This window comes from Mustela lutreola, chromosome 14 (genome assembly GCF_030435805.1).
Source record: "Mustela lutreola isolate mMusLut2 chromosome 14, mMusLut2.pri, whole genome shotgun sequence".
NCBI lineage: Eukaryota > Metazoa > Chordata > Mammalia > Carnivora > Mustelidae > Mustela > Mustela lutreola.
The window spans coordinates 48,314,945-48,342,031 of record NC_081303.1 but is presented as its reverse complement, the minus strand read 5'-3'; the positions used below and the strand labels follow the sequence as shown (position 1 = coordinate 48,342,031).

The 27,087-nt window shown below is 41.9% G+C and overlaps 1 protein-coding gene across 9 annotated transcripts in view; it reads right to left on the bottom strand.

The window, feature by feature from the left end:
* The window catches only part of PPP1R12B (protein phosphatase 1 regulatory subunit 12B), a 221,067-nt gene that overhangs the window by 28,379 nt on the left and 165,601 nt on the right, over positions 1-27,087 (bottom strand). The window contains exon 1 of one of the 9 annotated variants that reach the window (XM_059146025.1): positions 17,563-18,360. The exons of the other annotated variants lie outside the window; for them this stretch is intronic. Within the exon in view, the coding sequence (XP_059002008.1) occupies positions 17,563-17,664 (102 nt within the window). The 5' untranslated portion in view covers positions 17,665-18,360. Of the gene's footprint in view, positions 1-17,562; positions 18,361-27,087 lie in introns of those variants that run through there. 9 annotated transcript variants of the gene reach the window in all.

The window sequence follows — 27,087 nt, the reverse complement described above, 5'->3', positions numbered from 1 at the left end:
ACTACCCTATCAACATTAACTAGGGTTGTTTCTCTCTCTCTCTCTCTCTTTTTTTTTAATATTTTATTTGACAGAGAGATCACAAGGAGGCAGAGAGGCAGGCAGAGAGAGAGAGAGAGGAGGAAGCTGGCTCCTGGCTGAGCAGAGAGCCCGATGTGGGGCTCGATCCCAGGGACCCTGAGACCATGACCCGAGCTGAAGGCAGAGGCTTTAACCCACTGAGCCACCCAGGCGCCCCCCTCTCTCTCTTTCTTTAAGATTTATTTGACACAAAGAGAAAGATCACAAGTAGGCAGAGAGGCAAGTAGAAGGAGGGGGAAGCAGGCTCCCTGCTGAGCAGAGAGCCCAATGTGGGGCTCGATCCCAGGACCCTGAGATCACTGACCTGAGCCTAAGGCAGAAGGTTAACCAACCGAGCCACCCAGGCGACCCTAGGGTTGCTTCCTCTTACTTAAATCCTATTTTTAAACAAAGGCACTAAATTTGAATCACCTCTTGAGAATTTAATTAATGTGCAAACATGTTTCAAGTCTACTCAAGTAAAACTGAGATCCTCCACTGTTGACAATGCCCACTCACCAGCTTAGTGATAAGGTCCAGCCTTTAAGGCATCTGGGTGAATTCAAATTCATATCCTAGGAGGACTGTAAACTGACATGCCAAAGATTCATGAATTAAGAATCAACTCTATACCAGCAAATGTTAAGGGTCTACTGAATTTAAGAACCCACTGCACACAAAGCCCTGCAGAAGAGGTCCCAAGGAAGAATGGCCAGAATAAGCTGCATGAGTGAGGAGAGCCCCATGAACAGAATCAACAATCGTCTGAAGCGATGGGAGGAACCCACGTGAGCAAGTGTGCCCACCAGTGGGCTCCAACCACAAAGGCTTCCTGAAACTCATGAATTATGAGAAGAGAAGGTTAGAGAAATACAAAGATATACATACATACATTAAAAAAAGATATGTTGTTGGGGTGGGGGTGGGGTCCTTACCAGTGATCCATGCATTTATTCCCAGTGACACCTTCAGTGCCAGAACATGACAGGTGCTTGGTAAAGACTCACTGAACTAAACTGTTAATGTTTCTGGGAAAGAGTGGGATGTCCTTGGCTGGACCTCAGCTCTAATTGTTGCCTTGACATCTTTTAGCTATGTGACCTTGTGCAAGTTACCAGCTACTCTTGTGGTAAAAATTAAATTTGATAGTTACGAGGAAGTATATCCTTAAAATGTCAGCTTCCTCTCCTGCCCTGAACCCCCCCCCCCCCATTCCCTTTCTGGTTGTAGAAATACTATACTGGCTGCTGATGTCTGTTAGAGCAGTAAGTTAGCTTAGGACTTTTGATTCAGGGAACTGAGTTCACAGAAAACCAAATGAAACAACAATTTAACAATTCAGGAGACCACTTATTTTCTCTTGCTGCTTCTAGGCAGAGCTGCCTTTTTCAAATTTCATTATCCATATGAGATAATCATTCTTCCTCCACCTACCCCCTTGGGAGAACCATTCTTGTCAGTCTCTCCAAGACAGACCTGCCACACCATGTCTTAGGTATGGAAAAGGACCCATGTATAATCAAACTGCTCTGCCTTATATAAGCCTTCTTTTGCTTCCTCCTAACTGAAACAGAAGTCTGCCTTGCATGGTATACACTGACCGAGGCCTGATTCATTTACTGACAGATCATGTTTATCTATTGACTTTGTTATTCCTAAAATGTGGGACCTCACTTGAAAATACTTTAGTTTCCTCCTTGTAAAAATCTAATTTGTTGGGTACGATTTTAGCTACAGCTTCAGCTTTAAGTCCAGCAGGCCCTGTAGACTCTGGCAGTTGCCTCTAGAGTAAAGAAACATTGTTTCTTTTCACTAAGACAAGGAAATAAGGATTTTACCAGGTATCAGTTTTAGCTATTACATAGACATCAAAGCATGCTAATCATTTCCACTGACTTATTCCTTATAAGAATGACACATAATTAACCTTTCTCATTTAGGATGGTCTGGAAACACTATGAAGCTTTTTATGTCCTATCGTCACCCCCAAGAAAGTTCTCAGACAGATATGTGACTGCACAGTATGGCTGGATATACCGTCTGGCCACCACTGAGGAGGCTGATATAAAATATTAACACTTAAAAACAAGAAATAGGTTAGAGCTACCACACAGCAATCAGGTTCCTGGATGGGAAAAGGTAGATTCCACTGTGTTTTCGAGAGGCCTAAATCAATTTCTCCACAGAGGACAGCATGCCGAGAAAGGTACTGCTAAGAGTGCTCAAGCCTGTGCCTGCCGTATCAGTTCTGTCCCTCCAGGCATACTGTAGGAGACAGCTCCCATAGACAGCCCCGTAGAAACTGATGAAGGACACTTATTTCCACCTGCTGGGAGCAACTGAAAGCAGGTATCACAGTCTGCTGTTTATCATTTTTTAAGGCATGTTAAGATTTGCGTTATCAGGGCGCCTGGGTGGCTCAGTGGGTTAAGCCTCTGCCTTCAGCTAGGGTCATGGTCCTGGGGTCTTGGGATCGAGTCCCACATGGGGTTCTCTGCTCAGTGGGGAGCCTGCTTTCCCCTCTCTCTCTTCCTGCCTCTCTGCCTATTTGGGATCTCTGTCAAATAAATAAATAAAATCTTAAAAAAAAAAAAGATTTGCATTATCAATTGATGTTGGGGTGAACTTTAACTAAACAAAGTCTAGGTGATGAGTGATCCAGGAGACATGAGGGGAGATGATGTCCCTAGATCCAGATATCCAAGAAAGAAGGACTTCCCGCTAATCCTTGATCTCTCCTCACTACTTCAGACATTCCTCCCTCTCCTCCTGCTTTTACCTGACCTTTGGAGCTATCTGGACTCCCTGTTTTTCGTTTTCTGTTTTTATTTTATTTTATTTTATTTTTTTTATTGCTTTCAAGGGCTACCTTAGCTATGTCCTGGGAAGGTCAACCCAACTAATTAGAGGAGAGCATATAAACCTTATGAACTGAGATGTGGATACAGTAGAGGCAGCATATTAGCATAACACAGTATCATTCCAAAGAAAAAAAACAACTGGGATTTCTCAAGGTGATGGTATTCTCACTATAACAGCAATTAGCTTAAGAGGAGTGCTCCTATAGGCTGAAAGTATACATGACATGGGGCACGTGGAGGCTCAGTTAAGCAGCCCATTCGATCTCAGGGTTGTGAGGCTGACCCCTGTGCTAGGCTCCACACTGGGTATGGAGCCTGCTTAAAATTCTCTCTCCTTTCCCCCGTGCCATGCCCCCCACTTCCCTCTCTAAAAACAACAACAACAAAACACACAGGACTTAGGGTACAATTTCCCAGCTTCTAATAAAAACCTTTTCAGATCATACATTCTCGTTTTTTCATTGGTGGAGTATCTCTAGAAACTATTATTTTGTTTGGCCTCTTGATATTTTAGATAATCTGGTGTTTGATGAAAAAACACTGGTTAGATTTAGGGAGAGAAAAGTTTGGGTTTCTTGGTTCTTGGGTAAAAGGAGCAGAGCTGCTGAACTGGTGAAGACTTCACTTCAATCTTCCCTTTTCATCTTGCTGTCGATCAAACTAAAGCACAGTTCACCGTTATCCTGACACTGCTTCTCATTCTAAAAAGCTGCTTGCCATCCCTGCAGGGAGACTACTGAGTGAGTGTGGAGAGAGGGAGACAAGACAGAGTGGGAGTCTGCCTAAGTGGTCTCAGGGGAACAGCAAGCCAGGAAGTGACATCATAAAAGGTAAGCAGAACACAGGCTGGGGAAATGAACACTGAAGGTTTTCCAAGAGAAGATTCTAAGAAGTCAGCCTACTGGGCAGCAAATAAGGAGAAGCCCTACAACACAGGGCTCGGGGATGCTAGCCAAATCTAGGATCTGGAAGCTAGGAATGTGAGTTCTTCTTACCTATGTTCTGGCAATAGCCCTATCTTTCTCTTTTATTTGTTTTTATTTCTAAAAAAGATTTTATTTATTTATTTATGAGAGAGAGGGCAGGGGGAACAGACAGAGAGGGACAAGCAAATTGTGTACTGAGTACAGAGCCCAGCGTGGAGCTTGATCTCAGGACCCCGAGATCATGACCTGAGCAGAAATCAGGAGTCGGACGGTTAACCACCCAGGTGCCCCCATGGGCTCTCGCTTTTATTTTTACTTATTTATTTATTTTTAAAGATTTTATTTATTTAGTTGACATAGAGATCACAAGTAGGCAGAGAAGCAGACAGAGAGAGAGGAGGAAGCAGGCTCCCTGTGAGCAGAGAGCCTGATGCAAGGCTCGATCCCAGGACCCTGAGATCATGACCTGAGCCAAAGGCAGAGGCTTAATCCACTGAGCCACCCAGGTGCCCCAGGCTCTCACTTTTAAAAAACAACAGTTACTCTTAGTCTACTCTTTCGATAGGGTCTGAAGAGCTCATCTGTACATGATGACATCATATATTTCAGAGAAGGCATGAGTATTCTACCCTATTTGCAATTAACACACGTGTTATGTTAGGTGCTCTAGTCAGGAAGCCGCAGAAGGCATTTCTCTAAGTGTTTTAGTTAAAGATTGTTCCTCTACCTTCTACTGAAGACGAATGATGGAGAAACTCTTCAGTGCATCTGATGAGATAAAAACTGTTCACAGAAGGAATTAATTTCACAGCTTTTTAGGGCCCAACTGGGGCACTAGGTATTGTGAATGAGACCCTGGAGGGGTAAAGACTAAGAGCTGTTCAGAAACCACTAGGAACACAGAAAACAGAGATAAAAAGAATGATCAGCTACATAGACCATAGTTTTAAAAAGTGCTCCAAAACCAAGAAGTGGGCTCTCTCCTTTCATGCCTCTTGAAATTCTCCCATAATAATTTCATTGGTTGGGACCTGTTTCTGATCAAAGAACAGACTGAAGATCGTCATTAATTCAGACGGCAATCCTGGAAAGGGACGGGAACCAGGCTGGTTTTGATTTGTGAAATGTGTAGGGCTCTCAGAACACCAGAGACCGGCTTAGAAAAATCCCCACAAAAGCTTTTAACTTGAAAGTTATCAGGAGTTCAGGAAGGCACGTAATTAAAACCAAACTCTTCCGACCAAGTTTAAAATAAAATTGTGGCTCTGGAAAGCTGGGCCCAAGGGAAAGGAATGAGACTAAGTCACATGTCTTCTGCCAAGACTGAAAGGGGTTTAACTTATGTTCCTTTGGAGTTAGGGCCTGACCCCACAGTGATGGGAAAAAATCTCCTATTTACATTTTGCCTGAAAGGGACGAAGCAGAAAGAACATTTTATATCATGTTTTCGTGCACTAGCAGAGCCAGGGGAAACAATTTGAGCTATTCTGGGATGGCCTACAGAGGACCAGCCTTCCCTTCAGTGTTCTCAGATTAATGACTGATGATGAACCAGTCAAGGATGGGAGTGTGGTTGCAACATGGACCTTTCGGATTTGTAGAGCTACTGCAAAGCTACTCAATATCGGAGCTAATTGACAAGTAATAGAATTCTATAATTTCTTGAGCTTAAGAATCATTCTGGTTTCCTACATATGTCTCAGAGAGACAAAGTTTTCCTAGCTTTCTACCTTAAGGGAAGAATACTCTTTACAACTCAAACAGATGGGACTTGAGTAACTTGAAAGGAGAGGCTCCCGGTCTAGCTTGAAAGGGATCTTTCTGAATCTATATTGTTCTAGTAATAAACTTGGGGATCCTGCACAATTTGGAATAATACAGGGGGGGTGGAGAAGAACTTTCAAGACTTACACAAAGGTGTGACAGGAAAGGATAGTGATGATGAGGCCTATATCACGTTTTTTCTCCACATCTAAAAATTTAGTATTTCCTTAATATCATTTAAAAAATCTTACTTGTATTAGCTTTCTATTGCTGCTGTGACAAACTGTAACAAAGTGTAGTGCCCTCAACACATCCATTTATTATCTCACAGTTTTTGCAGGTCAGAAGTCCAGCATAGGTCTACGGGGTTCCCTGTTTACGTTCTCACCGGGCAGAAATCAAGGTGTCTACTGGCTGGGCTCCTAGCTGGAGGCTCTGGGGGAAGAATATGCTTTTAAGATCATTCATGGTGTTGGCAGAATCCAGTTTCTTGTGGCTGAAGGTCTTAGATCTCCATTGCCTTGCTGGCTGTCTGCTGGAGGCCGCTCACCGCTCCTACAGGTGTCTACATTCCTTCCCGCAAGGCCTCTTCTATCTTCAAGCCAACAACAACAGACTGAGTCCTTTTCACACTTCAAATTTCTGTGGCTTCCCCTCTGTCATCAGCCAAGAAAGCTCTCTACTTTTAAGGGATCATGTGATTAGATCAGGCCCACCCAGAAAAATCCCCCCGTCTTAAGGGGAATTGTGCCACATGACATAATCAGAGAACTGTCTCATCATATTTCTGAGCTTTGGAGATTAGGCCAGGACATCTCTGCGGAGCCATTTTAGAATTCTAACTAGCACAAGGATCCCTCTTTAAAAAACACATGGTCTAGGGGCACCTGGGTGGCTCAGTGGGTTAAACCTCTGCCTTCGGCTCAGGTCATGATCTCAGGGTCCTGGGATGGAGCTCCGCACTGGGCTCTCTGCTGAGCAGGGAGCCTACTTCCCCTCTCCCTCTGCCTGCCTCTCTGCCTACCTGTGATCTCTGTCAAATAAATAAATAAAATCTTAAAAAAAAAAAAAACAAAAAACGAAAACATGTGGTCTAGTTTATAACTTCCTCAAAATAAGAAATATCAATAGTACATATGGCCAATCAGCTGCAGTTAGTGATTATATGCGTTCAGAATGACGAGAACGTGGTCTTGCACTGGGGAGAAGCACGTGTCCATGCAAGCAGGTGCTGTGTGTGAGAGTGTACGTCCAAGTAAAATTTAGCTTTTAGAAGGATTAAATTACATATAACTTTATTATATTATACTCCTTGATTTGTCTTTCCCAATTATTTAATACCCATGGAACATAAACAAGCAAGAAAAGTCAAGAAATACAGTATTTAATGTTCAGTTTATATCATAAATATTTCTTTTTTTTCAAGTTTTCAGAGTGAATGCACTTAAGTGGAGGGAAAGGAAGAAGCAGACTCCCTGGCGCAGGGCTTGTTGCCCTGGGCGTATGCTCTCTCTCAAATAAATAAATAAATAAAATCTTTAAAAAAGAAAAAAAAAAGGCTCTGCAGTAGATGCTGTTACTGATCACCACTAACACCTATTTTAGGCATTAACTTACCTCTCCATTCCCAAAGCCTGGGAAAAGACGGATTTTTTTTTCTTAACATGGTAAATGTCCTTGTATAACAAACAGCCTGCTTGAGCAGCAGTTATTTTAGATTTAGACAGCTACGATCAAATCAAAACCTTTGCAAGGGGGTTAGTGAGGCTCTCCAGACCTCACATTTCAAGAGAAAATAACCACTTGGGAACCTAAATAACATAAAGTAAACGTTTTTACTTCTAAGAAGGTCCCACATAAGATCAGGCACTTTCTTTGCTCTTAGTCTTTTCTCTTTCTGTCCCCACAGAAGCCAAAATATTAACTCATGTATCTTGGAGCTACCGATGCACTATCCAACTGCAATGAGCAGGTATCTGAATTGCCCCAGGAAGACCTATCGTTGGTCTTCATTTCAGAAATAGGGTTTTCTAGTATGTGGCCTTTGACTCCTTTCCAGGTGTGCAAATAGGATAGGAACAGAGAGACTAGATCTTAATTAGGCAGCAGTGTTCATTCCTTGTATGTATATTAAATGCCTTTGTGTGCCCAGCTCTGTGAGTGATATTTGGAGGAAAAAATAGGTATGTGCAGAATCTAAGACATGGTTCTCTAATGTCAAAGAGCTCTTCTTTAGGAAGGAAAGATAAGCATATTCATAAAACAATGAGAGTGATGCAAGAAACTGATCAGATACTAGATTTTCTGCTACGTACAGCAAATAAAAAAGTAGCCAGAAAAGAGAGAGACCAATACCGACTACAGATTTTCCATAAAATTTCATGGAAAGAACAGGCCTAATGGGTTCATCAGTCTGGAGTTTGAAACTAGGTAGTCATGAAGAAAGACACTATCATGAGTGACTTGTAAGAAGTCTGGCACAAGTTGGGACCTTATTGGGGCCATAGTTATCCCTAAGTGCTACTGGAAGCTCTAAAAGATAACTCAAGCTTTTTTTTTTCCTTTGCATTCTTTCACTAAATTTAATTCCACTGAATTTGATTCTTCCACTAGAAACGTTTTATACCCCCCCCCCCCCATATAGACCTTAGGTATTAGATGCCTAAGATTCTTTGGATTTAGGGGGCTAAGTTTTTCTCCCCAAACAAAACAGGTAATTCAGAATGAAGAAATTTGGGAGAGGGGAAGTATTTGCAGTCTGATTTTTGGCAGGAGAAGGGTCCCTCAGATAAGAAAAGCTTCAATAACTCAGGCTCTTCAAATTCAGAACTTGTTAACAAGTCCTGAATTTAAGCGTATCTTTGTACCATCTTTTACTTATTTACTTATGGGTGGGGAAGGGCAGAGGGAGAGGGAGAGAATCTTAGGCAGGCTCTACACCCAGCACAGAGCCCAATGCTGGGCTCAGTCTCACAATCCTGAGATTATGACCCGAGCCAAAATCAAGAATAAGATGCTTAACCAACTGAGCCACCCAGGTGCCCCTTGTCCACTGGTTTAAAAATTAATTTATAAAGCAAATTATAGTAGCATAAGCAAAAGAAGAGAAATAACCTTATTAAAGGATCTACTTTTGAGCACTGAGAGCTTTAGCATAATTACTTATATACAATTAATACACTCACTAAAAAGTCTAGATTACTACCTTTAAGGGTACAGCAGATCTTCACTCCTTGGCAACAGTTCATCACAGATACTTACAAATAATAAAACTACCTATTTTGAGATGATGCAAAATTCTGACTTTTGACTAATTTAGATTTTTTTCTTCCTAAATTATTCAGTAAAGATTTTGTTTCTTTTATAAGGTTTAGTGATGACTGTCTCTTTTCAAAATAGGTTCAGTAGGCAGGGATACTAACTGTAATTCGGGAGTTGTCCACTGGTGACTGCAGTCTCACTGGCCTGGCTAGATGGCTTACTGGTTAAGCACTCCAGCACTTTCTTGTTAGGTGGTCTTAGCTAATTATTTAACCTCTCTCTGCCTCAATGTCCTCATCTCTACAGCAGGGGAAATACCCAGTGTATAATGTTATCAAAAACACTAAATGAGACAATAAATCTAAGTGCTTGGGACTGTACCTGGCATACAGCGAATGTTCTATAAATGTGAGCTACTGATATTACCACAATTTCTCTGTTTTTTAATTCTCTCTTCCACTCCAGTTTGGTCCTTTGGCTCTGCCAATGCCTCTTGGTGGCAAGAGTAAAAAGCTCAAACAAATTCCTTGGCACACAAGTAAAGGGTTTTGATTATTTGTAGATTTTGATAATCCAGGCTAATTCCTACTTACCCTTTCTAACCTACAGACATTTAAGGTCATTATTTTACTGTCTGGAGACTTATACTCTCTCCCAGATAACCAACCACATGAAGTCAACAAACACAAAGGTGGGAAGAGTCCTGTATGAAAATGTTGCTTTCATAATGAACCATAAAGGCCAGCCTTACTTTTAGTATCATCATCTAATCACTGCACCCGCAGAACTCCCAGATTGTGTAACCAAAGACGATGGGCTGTGATAAGAATTAATGCCCCAGTTGTGGATAACCGCCACTCACTGCATAATAAACAGGTTAAGAACAGAAACAAAAAGGGGCTGAAAAAGAACAAAAGGGGATGAAAGCCAACTCCAGTTGCTTCCCTTCGGTCTTCTGACAATAATTAGTTGTCTGTTCACACAAATATTATGACTGAGAAAGAGAAGTGAAAAACAAAGCTGAATAAAATGAGCACTTTTTCAAATTCGAAAAACAACCCCAGGTTGCACAGCTGATTATGTACAGAAAATAAAATGAGAACCCTAAACTCTTATCTGACCCTAAACTGACCTCCTAAATTTCTGGATTCTTTGGGAACTAAAGCTTATCACCGTTAACAGAGGTGACTATAATACCTCCAAACAAACAAACAATATATAAGATCTTCTGCTTTCTGTGCAGTAACTGAATAGCAAAAACGACGGGAAGAAGCCACACGTTGTTACTACCTCCCGCACCTCAAGGTTTTATTCTCAGCTCCCTTCTTATGTTGTATCTATGCCTCAGACAAGCTTACCACTCCCATAGCTTAATCATAAATATCAGTGTTTTCAGCCCATACTTTTCTCCTGAGCTTTAGACCAAATTCTTCCTGGATACCACTACCTGGATGTTCCAAACCTCTAACATATCCAAAAGTGAAATCTTTTCCCCCACTTCATGCCCTTTTCCCCCTCCCCTGTATGCCAACTAAGTTTTGTCACGCCATCTTCTACTGAGTCACCTAGACCAGAGACTTGGGCGTCATCCTGGACTCTGCCTTCTCACAAGAACATCCTTAGCCCTATTCTATCAATTCCCAAGTCTTGTCAGTTCTACCTTCTAAACAGCTGAATGCTTCTCTGTTCTGCCTGGAGAATGTCTCTGTTCAGGACCTTATCAATTCTCACCTGGAGTATAGCATTCGGGGCAACGGACTTAACCTCTAGACTCCCCCTGCTTCAATCCTGCCTCCACAGATGCCAGAAATCTCTCAAATAAGCAATTCTGATCACAGCAACTTTACAATCCTTCATCTACAGGATAACTCCCCAAATCCTCAGAATGACATATTAAGCCCCATATGACCTGGCTCCTGCTATGTCTCCAGTTTCATTTCCTATTATACTCTTAAATATATCTTTTGTTCTAGCCACACTGATCTGCAGCTCAAAATAACCCTATACTTTCTCATACATATTTTTCCCACTTTTGTAATGTAATCTCCTCCTCCTTCAATCACCTATCTTCTATTGTTCTTTAAATATCCGGCTAATGCATTTACACTTGACTGATCTCTTAAAACAAAAACACCTTGTAGTTGATTTTCTTTTTCATCTCCCTAGTTAGACTGTCAATTCTCTGAAGGCAGGGACTGTATCTATCATTTCTGAATTCCAGTGTCCAGCATAGGGCTTTTGCATAGCAGATGCTCCAGGAATGTTAATGGTGAGAAGACTGGAAATAGAGTAGGTGGCCTTGATAAACATTTAGGAAACATGGAAACAGAAAATTGGAGGGCCAAGGGTAGGGCACGGCTTGCCTCTCTGTGTTGTCACATGGAAACTCCACAAAAGGAACTGATGCTTTCAAAACTCCCAGTCTCTCTGGTCGAAAAACCATGACTTCAGATGCCATCTCATACAGCCTTTTTTTTTTTTTTTTTTAAAGATTTTATTTATTTATTTGACAGAGATCACAAGTAGGCAGAGAGGCAGGCAGAGAGAGAGGGGGGAAGCAGGCTCCCCGCTGAGCAGAGAGCCTGATGTGGGGCTCGATCCCAGGACCCTGGGATCATGACCTGAGCCGAAGGCAGAGGCTTTAACCCACTGAGCCACCCGGGCGCCACATCATCTCATGCAGCTTTATGGAGAACACGGGTTAACGAGTCCAGCACCCAAGATTCCAAATGGGGAATCCGCTTTTGTTTCTACAGGTTCTACTACTCTTGCTTAGGAGGGTCCTTGGGTTATAGAATTCCTGCCATTGGCTTTTCTTGAGTGGAATTAAAAAAGAAAACAGACACGCTAGTGGTTTTCATTAGGAAAAAAATGGTTCACAGATTGCATCCTTCATTAGCCTTCTTCACCCAGACAAATGTTTCTCATTCCATGACAATGGATTATAAAGCAAAGTGAAGTATGAATTCCAGATTGGTAGTGCCCAGATGCAGAATGAGAGGTAGAAAGAACAGGATAATACATGAAAAAACTGTTTGGTGTTTGCCACAGGAGAGCAGAAAGGACATGCAAAGAATGACTATCAATAATGAATGGTCTGGAAGGCTAAGAGGCTGAGGGGAGGCTGTTAACCTGAGAGGTCTGTGAAAGCAGCGATCCTTTATCACTCACTTGTTTACCAAATGTTCTCTGATTAGTCTGTAGAACTGGTTATAAAACAAAACAAACTGGCTAACTGTTCCCTTTATTTATATTAATGGCTGGGGTGACAAACGTTATGAAAAATCTCTACATTTTCAGTTGAGATATAAATCCTAAAGGAGTAACAATCCAGATTAAATGGGAAAAATGCTACGGATCTTGCTTTATAGATGCAGGCCCAATCCTATTATCATAAATGCCAAGCAATTCAATGAAAATCTGTCTAATTAAAAGATTCCCAGGGTTCAGCTGATGACCTACTTACTTCAAGAATGTTCCATATAATAAGTAAATATCAACTAAGCCCTACAATGTGGACATTCTTTAGTATTTTATTATCTTTGGATATACCTATATTGAAAACTATGTTGTTAAATTAGCAAATAATAATTTGAGACCATTGACCAATGATTGATTACCTGGCTCTTGTTTTCAAGATGATTTAGAACTGCTAAGCCATTTAAATGGACTAATTTCTAAGTTAATAGAATTTATATACTTGAGAACTGATAATATAAATGGTGAGGAAAAAGCAAGAGCTAGAGGTGTTTAATGTATTTATAGTTCAGAATTATTATTTTTTTCAATTGTTGGGAAATTACATCAAAAGGAAGTTTTGTTTTTGTTTTTTAAAGATTTTATTTATTTATTTGACAGACAGAGATCACAAGTAGGCAGAGAGGCAGGCAGAGAGAGAGGGGGAAGCAGGCTCCCTACTGAGCAGAGAGCCTGATGTGGGGCTCGATCCCAGGACCCTGAGATCATGACCTGAGCTGAAGGCAGAGTCTTAACCCACTGAGCCACCGGGGCAGCCCAAAAGGAAGTTTACTAATTGTGTGAACCCAGCACCTCACGTAGTTGTTTCAGGATGTGAGAACAGAGGCTAAGCCTTCAAATTCTCATACATAAATCATTGGTGTGGTTTGCATTAGAAATTTGAGTGAATTGGGGCGCCTGGGTAGCTCAGTCGGTTAAGTGTCTGCCTTCCACTTAGGTCATGATCCCAGGATGCTGGGACTGAGCTCCACATCAGACTCCCTGCTCAGCCAGGAGTCTGCTTCTCCTTTTCCCTCTGCCTCTCCCCTGAGCTTGTGCTCTCTCTCTCTCACCCTTTCTCAAATAAATAAATAAAATCTTTTTTAAAAAATAAGAAGACTATTCTCAATGGTATGCTCTTAATATTGCTTTGGTCTCTGTTGACCCTGAAGAGTGAAATTATTTTTTTTTAAACAAGTCTTTGGGCTTTCACACTAGTTCAACATCTCTTTTGTCTCTAAAATTTGTGGAGCTCCCTGAATAACAGATCTACTCATCTCTGATTTTTTTACTCAGGTAAAACAGAACAACTTCCAGACTGACTCAGATATCTTTTCTTTTCTTTGTTTCAATATTTTATTTATTAGAGAGACAAAGAGGGAGAGCACAAGCAGGGGAGGGAGACAGAGGCAGAGAGAGAAGCAGGCCTCCACAAGGGCCTCAATCCCAGGACACAAGTCATTTTAGAGTGCGGTGGGGATACTAAAAGAATGGATGATGGATATTTTTGTTATGGAAAGAGAGGGGTGTATTTTTAAAAACCATGTTTGACAGTGTAATTTTGTGTTCAGAGAATGAAAAATATTATTTTCAAAATACAAATTAGAGAAAGTAAAATCTTAGCTGGTAAGACACATATTATCTTCCATATGCAAGTGACTTTCATTAGGGAGAATACTAGTTCTTTAATCTCTAGGCCAGCATTACATTTTTTTCTTAAAGATTTTATTTATTTATTTGACAGAGACACAGTGAGAGACACAGTGAGAGAAGGAACACAAGCAGAGGGGTGCGAAAGGGAGAAGCAGACTTCCTGCTGAGAAGGGAGCCTGATGCCGGGCTCCATCCCAGGATGCTGGGATCATGACCTGAGCCGAAGGCGGACACTTAATCGACTGAGCCACCTAGGAGCCCCCATTATTACATTTTTATACTATTTAAAAGGGTCCTAGTTTGCCAAGTACAGAACCACAGAATTATGTCATGTTAAAAGTATCAGAAGCTGATGAGAGTTGAAAAGTAAAGGTATGGGGGCGCCTGGGTGGCTCAGTGGGTTAAGCCGCTGCCTTCGGCTCGGGTCATGATCTCAGGGTCCTGGGATCGAGTCCCACATCGGGCTCTCTGCTCAGCAGGGGGCCTGCTTCCCTTCCTCTCTCTGTGATCTCTTCCCTTCCTCTCTCCTACTGTGATCTCTCTCTGTCAAATAAATAAATAAAATCTTTAAAAAAAAAAAAAAAAAGAAAAGTAAAGGTATGATGAGAGAGTTTCAGTTTTCTAGTACTGAGAAATCATCCTGTTGTTTGTTTTCTCGAGTTAAAATTCATACCTGTTTGAGTTACAGTTTACAGTTTGCCCAAGCTGCTGCTCGAACATCTGGCTAAGAGCAAGGGGTCCAAAACATGCTCCCCTGTGAATAGCCATTATTTAAAAATTCCCTTTGAGAGCATGTTCCGTATCTGAAAGCATTTAGTATTTAGCCTGTTTAGCAATAAAAAAAAAAAAAAACACCATAAATATTTATATGCTGGCTCAAAATTTCAATCATTTGTTTTGAAAAATGTTGGATTCTTTGTGCAAGTTTTAGCAGAAAACCGAAGGTACACAAGTTTGCATGGGGAGAACAAGAGGTGTTCCGATCTTAACTCTGAAGATGACCACAGACATGTCCTTGAATCCTTACTCAAGTTTTTCTGCCTCTAAGAGAAATATGAAGACCTGTAGCCTACACAGTCTCAGGCTCTGTGGGATCCATGTTTCCATAAGCTCTGACTAGGATTCGAGAATCAGACGTGGGAAAATCAGTAGAGCCTGTCAATTCCCTCCGTTGGTCTACAGATACCGTCTTCCTCCCTCCTGCAATTTCAGTTTCCTGGGTCCTCATTATGCCTGAATTTTGGATTCCCACAGCTATCCAAGCTTTTAACTGTCCTCTTTGACTCTAGAATGTCCTTAACCTTCCAATGTACTTGGTATGAAACCAGTGTTGTGGATAAATATGGGTTTTGAGGCCAGAGAGGCCACGCTCTGCTGCTTACTAGCTGAGTGATGTGGGGAAGCCACTTCTCTTCCATGTATCTCAGTCTCCTCACATGTAAAATGGTGAGAGCAACACTCACCTTTCAGGGTGGCTAGGGGTGAAACGCGGTAATGATGGTATAACAGCAGCCAGTGCAGTAACTGGGCATCAGAACGCAAATGAGTGCAACATGGCCACCACAACACTAGTCATTAAAGAGCACCACATACAGAGTGAGAGGCGCGATGGTCACAGCATTCAAAACCAGTTAGCACCCTAGTTAGTTAGGACGTGAGAGTAAACTAGGCTACAGGGGACTCGTAGGAGATAAATCCTGGTTTTGTAACCTATTCAGCCTCCAAATTAGTCTTGCATATCCTTCACACTCTCAGACAGTAAAGACACAAGCAATGTAATAGAACATGAATGATATACAAAAATCAACAGTCTCCAGAGTAGAGCCCAAGGCTGTGTGGACCTAGAAGCTGGTCACAGTAAGTAGATGCTATTATGGGAATCCACAGCCACTGACCACTAACACTGGGACGCGGTCTCTTATTAAGGCCATCCATGTGCTGGTTTCCTGTAAATCCAAATTTTCAAATTCCGTCCCATGGTGACCTCTGTCTAAAAAGTCAGGGAATGGGGGTGGGGGGATGATGCAAAGAGGCTGGAAACGGTGGATGGCAGCTGTGAGGACTAAGACAAGAAGAGAGTAGTACTTAACTGTGAAGAAGAAATGGGTTCAAAGAGAAAAGGAAAAGGCACGTGTGTCGCCAAACAGATTTTGCTGAGTGCTCTGGGAACTGTGGTTACAGCAGTGAACAAATGTTAACGATGGGTTCTTTACACCAGTTTGGTAAGAGGGACAGGAACAAAGGGACACACTACTGAAGTAAAAGTGCTCCATTTTGTGGACCTCAGCTGGAGGCCACCAAAAAGTACCCAACAGCTGTTGAGGGGAAAGCATTCTGTGGCTGCTGTTGCTTCTTTTTAAATAACTGTATGTTTATAGTCCCTTTTATTTTTAATTAATATTAATTGAGAGAAAGAGAGAGGGAGAATGTATGTGTGTACAGGGGGCAGGGCACAGGGAGAAGGAGAGAGAACCCCAAGTAGGTTCCATGCTCAGTACGGAGCCCAACGCAAGGCTCTATCCCACGACACTGAGACCATGACCTGAGCTGAAACCAAGAGTTGGACACTCAACCAGCTGAGCCCCCGTGGTGCCCCACACTCTGTGGCTTCCTAGAAAGGAAAGGCAGCAGCCTATGGAACTCTCCCGGAACTCAACACGGGTGACATATACCCTGGAGCCTCCCACTCCTCTCACAGAAAGAAGTCATGAATGAAAGAGCTTTGTAACAATCCTTTTGGTATTCCGATAACTAAACATCCCAAGCTGATGTCCTAGACCAACATGTCACACACCAAATGCCACTCCATGGTAATTTATCCCATGAGAAAGACACTGAAAATGAATATAAAATAACTCAGAAATGCAGCAGTCAATTCTGGTTTCTCGCAGATATTTCCCCCACAGCTCCCCAAATAAGGAAGCTGTGACCATCATGCTTGTTATTCTGTATATGCAGTAGAGCACAATCTTGTTCCCTAGAAGGAACTGCTACCTTGCCTACTACCTAATATGCCCATCGGGCTTCTCATCGCTTGCTATTGGTAACAGTCCTCGCTTTGGTCAGTTTCCTATGGAGGCAATTTAAGACGCAAATTGCTTCCACAGAAATATGCACTTGAGAAAAAACTCAAGTGAATCTGCCTAGGACATTACAATCACCTCCCTACAGCTGGTTGTCAATAGCTAGGAGTTCTTTCTTTGCCTTTATAAGCAGGAAATCTCCTGTTGGTGACTGAGGAGTAAGAAAGACTCCAAGTGTCCATAATTCCTTGCTCTGTTTTGTTTTTTCTCTCTATCACTCAACGGACACATAAAACAGGCAAGGGCATATTCTCTCTCACATTCACGAGGAACTTGCACATAACTGAAGTTTAATGTATATAGTTTCATGACCATTTGGGAGCTTTTTCTCTAGAAGTATAGTATTGACCCACAAAAAAAAACAGGAAAGGGAGCAACTAAAAATAGCCACAGAAATTAAGAAATGTGTGTAAGATACAGTGACAAGGACTCTAAAATCTGTCAGACAGCTTACCAACTGATGGTTGAAAGCTAAAAGACAGAAACTGTAGTCTGACATAGTTAAATCTGCTTTTACTTAAGACTACAGTAAGTATTGTGAACCATAACCTCCTGCAGAAAAGCATACACGGTCTTTACTTGCAAATTTTCTTTTTTTCCTCTACCGATTCCCATATGCTCTGAAATGCCTTTGCTCTAAACTTAACTCCCCAAGTTACACACACATTCTCCACCTTTGACACAACTAGGAACATATGTAAATAAAATGCTGCTTACTCGGAGCGTCTTGGCAGTCGGGGAGGGAGAGGCTGGGGGAGAATCAGACTGAGATTTCCTATTCCGAGTGAATTCTTTACTTCGGGTATATAAAGAGGACATGGTTCCTCAGGATGGAGACAGATACTCAACCGCTGGATTCTTCACGTAACGCTGGGAAACTGGCCCTGCAGGTTACCCTCCCAGAATCTCTCCTTTTGATTTGATGCGAGAAGACTTTGGATAGAACTAAATAAAGGATAAAAGCCACCCTGTAAATTATAGTCTTGCACTCTGAACCAGTCCACAGTTAAACAGAGTCTGAGAGGCGTGTTCCATCAATATTTTCAGTCCAGCTTCAACCACAAGTGCTCGGGACTGGTAGCTTACGATGGAGAGTACTGCGCTGAGCCACACCTTTTCTGCCTAGATCGAGTCCTTGATTCTCCCAAAAGGACACTTCTTGGTGAGACTTGCTCCCCAATAAAACCTGACTCTAGTTTCCCGATGACACCGGATTAAATCCCAGAGGAAAGACGACCTTGGATCCTGCTGGAGGCGAGCCTGGGACGAACTACCGTCACTTTATCCAGAGGGAAGAAAGAGAAATCCTCTGGAAATCATGCTGTCTTTCCTTAGCTTGACTCCACTGGGCTGGAAGGGGTTTAGAACTGCCGTGATAATTCAGATTAAACAACTTAAAAAAACAAAAAACAAAAAACAAAACAAATAAGGAACCAAGAGTTTATGAGAAGGAAGCAATCGGAGGAAGTCAAGTTTCCCGAAGTCCTCCCAGACGAAGCTGCTTTTACATATAAACACTCACAGTCATACACACATCTTTTCCCCTCCCCTCTTCTATTTTCTGACATTCCAAATCCCTATTCGCTCAGCGAGGAATGCTGGAGAAGAGCCAAGGGCAAAGATTCACTTTCAACTCAGAATTCGGGTTGCCACTTGCAGGAGGAAAAGAAAGCCTGCCAGCTTCTAGGAATAAAGAGAGGCTCTTTGGGGACATGCTCAGGAGCGAACCCCACCAAACCTTCTGGTACCACTGTTTCAGTAAGAGTGAGCCGCCGTTTCAACGCTGATTTCTCCTAACAGTGAGTTAAATATGAGAATGGGGACTTTTCAACTTCTGGATCTCTTCAGTAACAATGCCCTGACAGACACATCAGTCAGGAGCACCTTCAGGCCCTTTATGTTTCACTTTAATGACATATCGTTCTGGCTGCACAAGGAAGCCCAGCAAACTGAAACTCTGGCCCACTGCAAAGGAATCTCTCTGTACAGCAGAGACTTTAATGCCTGAGTCTCTGAGTATTCAGCTTACCAGAGTTTTCCAAAATGCCGCAATCAGGGAAGAACAAGACAGGAAAGGGGCTCAGGTAAGGGGAAAGAAAGGGTCAGAAATGAAGAGAGAAAGCAGAGACAGGAGCGGAAATGCAAGACTACAGGACTGAGTTATCCACAGGCACAACCAAGAGTTAAAAAAAAAGGAATTTATTTTCTTAGTGTTGAAGGTTCTTGGATTTGGCCTTGAAACATCTCAAATTTAATCTTTTGCACTCTGTTGTCATCACTATCCTATCCAACATTTCTAGGCCAAATGCTTTCTAAGCCAGTGGATTTAGCCCCAAAGTGACAACTCACTTCTCTCTGGGCTCTTGGAAACTCTATCCTGCCCTTCCTTTTCCTACACGAAATTTATACTTTTTCCTTCAAATCTTCCCAGCATGCCACTCTTTTTCCCTCTAATTATCTTGACATTTTCCTTATTCTTATGGCAAATTTTGTGAAATTAAATGAAGGGAAGTGATCAGCTACTTGGGGGTTGGTCTGAGGAATACAGGTTGATAAGGGTTTATTAGGAGAGGTCTTAATTCATTCCCAATCTAAAAAAACTTAAGCAGACTAATTAATTTTACCACAAACCAGAACTATACTGTGTCTGAAAGGCCAATTATCTTGGGAATTCAGATCTATGAATCTTACATTTTAGATCCTACTTATACAATTAATCTCATCTGATAAGAGTTTTTCTCTATTATATCTCTTCACTTAGAAAAGAAATATTGATGTAAACCTAAATAGTAACAGTCTCATAACAAGCATGATTGTCTAGGGAAAGATTAGGAGGGATACTTTTTCACTTGGAAGAATGAAAGTCATCAGGTTACATTATTCCTCAAAGACATGGCAAGGGGCGCCTGGGTGGCTTAGTAGGTTAAAGCCTCTGACCTCGGCTCAGGTCATTATCCCAGGGTGCTGGGATCGAGCCCCACACCAGGCTTGGGCTCTCTGCTCAGCAGGGTGCCTGCTTCCCTTCTCTCTCTGCCTGCCTCTCTGCCTACTTTTTTTTTTTTTTTAAAGATTTTATTTATTTATTTGACACAGAGAGAGATCACAAGTAGGCAGAGAGGCAGGCAGAGAGAGAGAGTGAGAGAGAGAGAGAGAGAGAGAGAGAAGCAGGCTCCCCATCGAGCAGAGAGCCCGATTCGGGGCTTGATCCCAGGACCCTGGGATTACGACCTGAGCTGAAGGCAGAGGCTTTAACCCACCGAGCCACCCAGGTGCCTCTCTCTGCCTTCTTGTGATCTCCGTCTGTCAAATAAATAAATAAAATCTTAAAAAAGAAAGAAAGAAAGAAAGAAAGACATGGCAAGAATAAGTCTGATCAGTCAGTTTCTTTCTTTCTTTTTTTTTTTTTTTAATTTTTTATTTATTCATTTGACAGAGAGATCACAAGTAAGCAGAGAGGCAGGCAGAGAAAGAGGAAGGGAAGCAGGCTCCCTGCTGAGCAGAGAGCCCGATGCGGGACTCGATTTCAGGACCCTGAGATCATGACTTGAGCCGAACGCAGCGGCTCAACCCACTGAGCCACCCAGGCGCCCCCTGATCAGTCACTTTCTGACCTGTTTCTGTAAGGTTTATACAGTGATTTCATTACTCCTTGGCAACTAAACAGGAAATGTAAAAGCCTATTACTCCCAACTATTATTCCTGTCTCTTTTTCTTTCTTTCTTGTATCAGCTTCTAGGCAGTGGTAAACTCTTTTATATTTTAAAGTGTTTTGGGGTACCTGGGTGGCTCAGTTGGTTCGGCGTCTGACTTCAGCATGGGTCATGATCCCCGAGTTCTGGGATCAATCCCCAAAAAGGGATCCCTGTTCAGTGGAAAGCCTGCTTCTCCCTCTCCTGCAGCCCCTTCCCCCCACTCATGCTCTCTTGTTCACTCTCTGTCTCTCAAATAAAAACATAAAATCTTAGGGGAAAAAAGTGTTTTAACATACGATATCTCACCTGATCTTCTCAACACCAAGAGGCAATAACCTGGTCTAGCTAGGGGACTGGCTTTATACAGGAGGGTTGAGCAAATAAACAAACATATTAAGGCTAATGGGTGCTAGGTTTCTCAATGTTGGCGAAGGCAGGTATAAAAGAAAAGGGAAACCTAGGATAAACCTTGTGATACACAGGATTGAAGGTATTGGTGTGAACAAGTGATCTGCAATATATACAGACATAAACAACGAAAGATGTAAAAATGTGGGGCACCTGGGTGGCTCAGTGGGTTAAGCCTCTGCCTTCGGCTCAGGTCATCATCTCAGGGTCCCGGGATCAAGCCCCACATCGAGCTCTCTGCTCAGCAGAGAACCTGCTTCCCTCCCTCTCTCTGCCTGCCTCTCTGCCTACCTGTGATCTCTCTCCCTCTGTCAAATAAATAAATAAAATCTTAAAAAAATACGCAAGGATGTGTGTGTGCACATGTGTCTAAGTAAATACATCTATATGTGTATTTCCTTCCTCTGTGCACTGAGACATGTGGGAAGACCGACACTCTAGCAGCATTTTGCACATCTAGTGCCCAGATTGTTGTTTCTACATGCCATTCTCCATTAGGAACGGGGCTCCCTGGAGAAATGACTAACTCCAGAGTTGGGGCAGGGATAGAAAATGAGCCTGGGTCTCTTGTGTCGGAAAGTAAGGAAGCACTTTACAATAATGGGAACATGACAAAAGGACACAGAGACCTGCTTAAAAAGCCAAACCTGGGGGCACCTGGGTGGCTCCGTCGTTAAGCATGTGCCTTCATCTCAGGTTATGATCCCAGGATCCGGGGATCGAGCCCCACATTGGGCTCCCTTCTAGGCAGGAAGCCTGTTTCTCTCTCTCCTACTCTCCCTGCTTGTGTTCCTGCTCTCTCTCTCTCTCTCTCAAGAAAATAAAAATCTTTAAAAAAAAGCCAAACCTAAAACAATCTGAGCATCAAAATAAATATAATAGTGAGAAATTACAACCCAATGAACAAAATAAAAACCCATGAGCACACATTAATATAAATAAATGAATGATAAAAAGAAATGAGGACAGAAAGTTCTTCCTTACAATAGAATGCCTACTAATAAATGGAGAAGAAGTAATGAAATTAGAAAAATGACCATTTTGCAAAATCAATCCAAGAAAGGAACATAGTGGATACCAAAGATAGATAAATACAGGATGAGGAACTAGATTTTACACAATCTCACAGTATTGCCTTATAAAATATTTATTAATCACAAAGGAGGAAAAGGGAGCTTTACTGTGGAGAAACCTAGCGGACACTACCTTAATCAGGTGACCAAAGCTCAGCACTACCAGTAATTGGACAAATTGTTAGAACACAATGAGCAAAGGATCACTTTTGCGACACTGTAAAAAAGGCATAAATTGGGTATACTTATGAGGAACCACTGGGCCCAAACTGAGGGACATACATGACAGGCCTGTTATATTAAAAGATACCAAGGTTGGGGTGCCTGGGTGGTTCAGTCAGTTAAGAGTCTGCCTTCAGGGTCCTGGGATCACACCCCTGCGTGGTACTTCCCACTCAGCAGGAAGACTGCTTCTCCCTCTCCCTTTCCCCCTGCTTGTGTGCTTTCTCTTTCTGTCAAATAAATAAATAAAATCTTGAAAACAAAGCAAAACCCCAAAAACAACATCATGAAAGGCAAGGGAAGGATCAAACTAGAGAGACATGAGAATCAGGTCTAATGTGAGATCCTGTACTGGATCCTTTTGCTACAAAGAACATCATTGGGACAAGTGGAAAAATTTGAATGTGGTCTCCGGGTGAAGAATATATAAGGGTTTTGGACTATTTTTTTTTAAAAGATTTTATTTATTTGAGAGAGAGAGAGAGAGAGAGTGAACAAGAAAGCACGAGAGGGGGAGGAGCAGAGGGACAAGCAGACTCCAGGCTGAGCAGGGAGCCTGACACAGGGCTCCTTCCCAGGATCACGACTGAACTGAAGTCAGACGCTTAATCGACCAAGCCAGCCAGATGCCCCTGTACTATTCTTTCTTTCTTTTATTTTTTAAAGGATTTTATTTATTTACTTGACAGAGAGATCACAAGTAGGCAGAGAGGCAGTCAGAGAGAGAGGGGAAAGCAGGCTCCCTGCCAAGCAGAGCGCCCAATGCGGGGCTCGATCCCAGGACCCCAAGATTACGACCTGAGCCAAAGGCAGAGGCTCAACCTACTGAGCCACCCTGGCACCCCGCCCCTGTATTATTCTTAAAATATTTCCGTAAGTTTGAAATTGTTTCAAAATAAAAAGTTAAAAAATACCCACCCAGTTCTGTCGTATTATAAAGGTGGGAAATGGGGGCAAACGAGGTAACGTCTTTTAACTCCAGAGAACTTTCAAAACATAGTCTCTCATTACAGATATAATTAAGATTTTGCGTTCACCAAAGAATGGATTTGTTAATAGCAGTAAGCAATCACTTGGGCTAAAGCACAAGGAACTAGGTGACCATGAATCAACTTAGTGGTTCACAAACCAGATCAATAAAAAGTGAAACAGAGGGTGCCTGGGTGGCTCAGTGGGCTAAGGCCTCTGCCTTTGGCTTGGGTTGTGATCCCAGGGTTCTGGGATTGAGTCCCACATCAGGCTTTCTGCTCAGCAGGGAGCCTGCTTCCCTTCCTCTCTCTCTGCCTGCCTCTCTGCCTACTTGTGATCTCTGCCTGTCAAATAAATAAATAAAATCTTAAAAAAAAAAACAACAGTGAAACAGAATAGCAAATTCCAGAGTAAATTACACATGAAGTAAGGGTATGCTTTCATGGAACCATTGTTTCTGTTAGACAGAATACATCTATATGTATCCTGGGTCATAGTGTAAAATGGATTTCTTACTGTGGGTCATGGTCAAAAAGTCTGAAAGCACAGAACAAAGAGCCAGTACAAGTCTTTCACTGGGAAGAAGCCAAAGAGTAGTTTCTACTCTGGCCTGATAGGACTCTCATTGTTGAGTTATCAAATTGGCAAAAGATATGTGCTTCGAACTCAATTTGACCCAATATTATATTGCTTGATCAGTAAAATCTGAAAATACAAGAAGTCACTATTTATTAAATAAAATTTTCTTTTTTGGTGGGATTTGGCGGACAAACACCAGAGAATGATTTTATTATGGTTGATAAATTTCCCAGAAACATCTCTAGTGTCAGACTCAGAGTTTCACCTTACAAACACTAAGTTTGTACTTAGTGCACCCTGCAAATCCTCTGTGTGGTCTAAGGCACGAATGGAGATTCCTTGAATGTCACTGAAGGGTTTTAACTAGAGGAACCAGTACACCCCTGATTATCATCTCAAACAGGTATGCTTGGAATTCCAACTCTTTTTTTTTTCCTAGTTGAAGAACATGGATCCCCCTTTTCCCCAATAAACTCATAATTCAAGATCAACAGTGTTCATTACCATATGAACAGGGAGACTGTAGTTAGAATTTGTAAGCATATTACATTTTGGGTATTAAGCATGGTATTATTAAGTTCACAGGAAAAAAAAACATTTTAGATACTCTGCTTGCTGTATTTGTTCTTCCACACTGACTAGGAGCCTGTAGAAGGGGTCCTGATGCTTACCCAGGACAGATTAAAAATATATATTTTTAAAAAAAACTTAATCTGGTAAAGATTTGAATAGGGCAAGGACTAGGAGTATATAAGGACAGAGAGAATGTGAAGACACAGGTGAGATAATAGCCAGCTAGAAAGAACATAATTTGCTCTTTGGTTCAGAGCCAAACTAGTTTTATTTTTTTAAAGATTTATTTACTTAACAGAGAATGAGAAATCACCAGTAGGCAGAGAGAGAGGGGTAAGCAGGCTTCCTATGGAGCAGAGAGCCCAATGCGGGGCTTGATCCCAGGACCCTGAGATCATGACGTGAGCCAAAGGCAGAGGCTTAACCTACTGAGCCACCCAGGTGCCCCCCAAACTAGTTTTTTAAAATTCCTGAGGGCACAGTAGACAAATGTAAATGGATGTGAATTGGAAAGGCATGGATACACCTGCAGAATTATGTTCAACTATGAACTGCTTAAAGTAAACCTCATAATTCTTTTTTTTTTAAGATTTTATTTATTTATTTGATAGACAGAGATCACAAGTAGGTAGGGTAGCAGGCAGAGAGAGAGGAGGAAGCAGGCTGAGCAGAGAGCCTATGCGGGACTCGATCCCAGGACCCTGGGATCACGACCTGAGCTGAAGGCAGAGGCTTTAACCCACCGAGCCACCCAGAAGCCCCTAAACTTCATAATTCTATTAGATTGTAAAACCCACAGAGGCTTTATTTTATCATTGTCTAGGTCACAGAAAAACTAATCTCTTAGAATTAGTCACTTTTAAAATGAAAATGATCTCAGAGTGGTTTCACAATCTCAAATGGTCCCTATCTATACCTTCCAAACTCTTGTTAAAAAAAGGAAATACAGTAACAGAATTAAGTTCTGAAGTGCTTCTGGCAAAGGGGATCAGAAAAGACCTATTAGCACTTGTGAATGTCAGATTTGAGTCTGAACTATGAGATGTTTAAGTCAATAAATAAATGTTGTCTGACTATAGTCAGAAACATCAGGCCTAGATTTTACTGATGGGGTCCCACACCTGAAACTCAATCATCTAGAACTTTAATCTCTAAAATTCTATTTTTCATAGTGCCAAAAGAATCCTTTCCCATCACCATTTCATCAGATCTAGCAAAAGTAGGGGGTGCCTGGGTGGCTTAGTCAGTTAAGTGTCTGCCTTTGGCTCAAGTAATAATCCCAGGGTCCTGGGATTGAGCCCCGAGGCAGGCTCCCTGCTCTGCAGGGAGTCTGCTTTTCTCTCTCCCTCTGCCCCTCCCCCGGCTTGTGATCTCTCCCTCTCTCTCAAATAAATAAAATCTTAAAAAAAAAAAAAAAAGAAAGCATAGGAAAGTTCCTCTTGGAAGGTAAGCCTGGCTTCCAAACCACAAGGTCTTCAAAGCTTAAAGGACATTGTTAAATTGGCAGACATTACCTAGTCTTCCAAAAAAATTTTTATGCTGCTTTTGGCAAATCAATTTTTTTTTTTTTGGGTAGCTTAGTTTATAAACTTCTAAGTAGCCACAATATACAGTATTTCATTTATTTTTTTTTAAAGATTTTATTTATTTAACAGAGAGAGAGAGAGAGATCACAAGTAGGCAGAGAGGCAGGCAGAGAGAGAGGGGGAGGTAGGCTCCCGCAGAGCAGAGCGCCCAATGCGGGGCTCAATCCCAGGACCCTGAGATCATGACCTGAGTTGAAGGCAGAGGCTTTAACCCACTGAGCCACCCAGGTGACCATTATACAGTATTTTAGTTTAGATTTAGGGAAGAAGGTAATGAGTCAAATATCAACAATTAAAAACTATAAATAGTTTAAGATCCCTATTCCTCCTTTTGGAACTAAGAGTTTAAAATAGAGCAATCATTTTCAGCCCCATTTATGAATATAAGGGCCAAAGAAAATATTTTATTTATTTACTTACTTATTTTTTAAAGATTTTATTTATTTATTTATTGTCAGAGAGGGAGAGAGAGAGGGCACAAGCAGGGGGATTGGCAGGCAGAGGGAGAAGCAGGCTCCCCACTGAGCAGGGAGCCTGATGCAGGACTCCATCCCAATCATGACCTGAGCAGAACATAGACACTTAACCGATTTAGCTACCCTGGTGTCCTGAAAAAAATTTTTTTTTAAGATTTTACTTATTCATTTGACAGAGAGAGATCACAAGTAGGCAGAGAGGCAGGCAGAGAGAGAGAAAGGGAAGCAGGCTCCCTGCTGAGCAGAGAGAGCCCGATGCGGAACTCGATTCCAGGACCCTGAGATCATGACCTGAGCCGAAGGCAGCGGCTTAACCCACTGAGCCACCCAGGTGCCCCTGAAAACATTTTTATTTTTAATCATCAACTGATACTTTTCTTCCACTAATCTAATACTATTAAGTACTTATTCCATGCAAGGTATTATTAGGGTTATATAAAGTTCTTTAAGACATGACTGTTGTCTTCAAAGAGATTATAGGAAATCTCAAAATTTACATAACGACAAAGTGAGGACCCATACTGCTAAATTAATAATTAGCACCACAATGAGATATCACCTCGCACCAGTCAGAATGGCTATTATAGAAAAAACAAGAAATAACAAGTGTTGGGGCATCTGGGTGGCTCAGTGGGTTAAAGCCTCTGCCTTCGGCTCAGGTCAT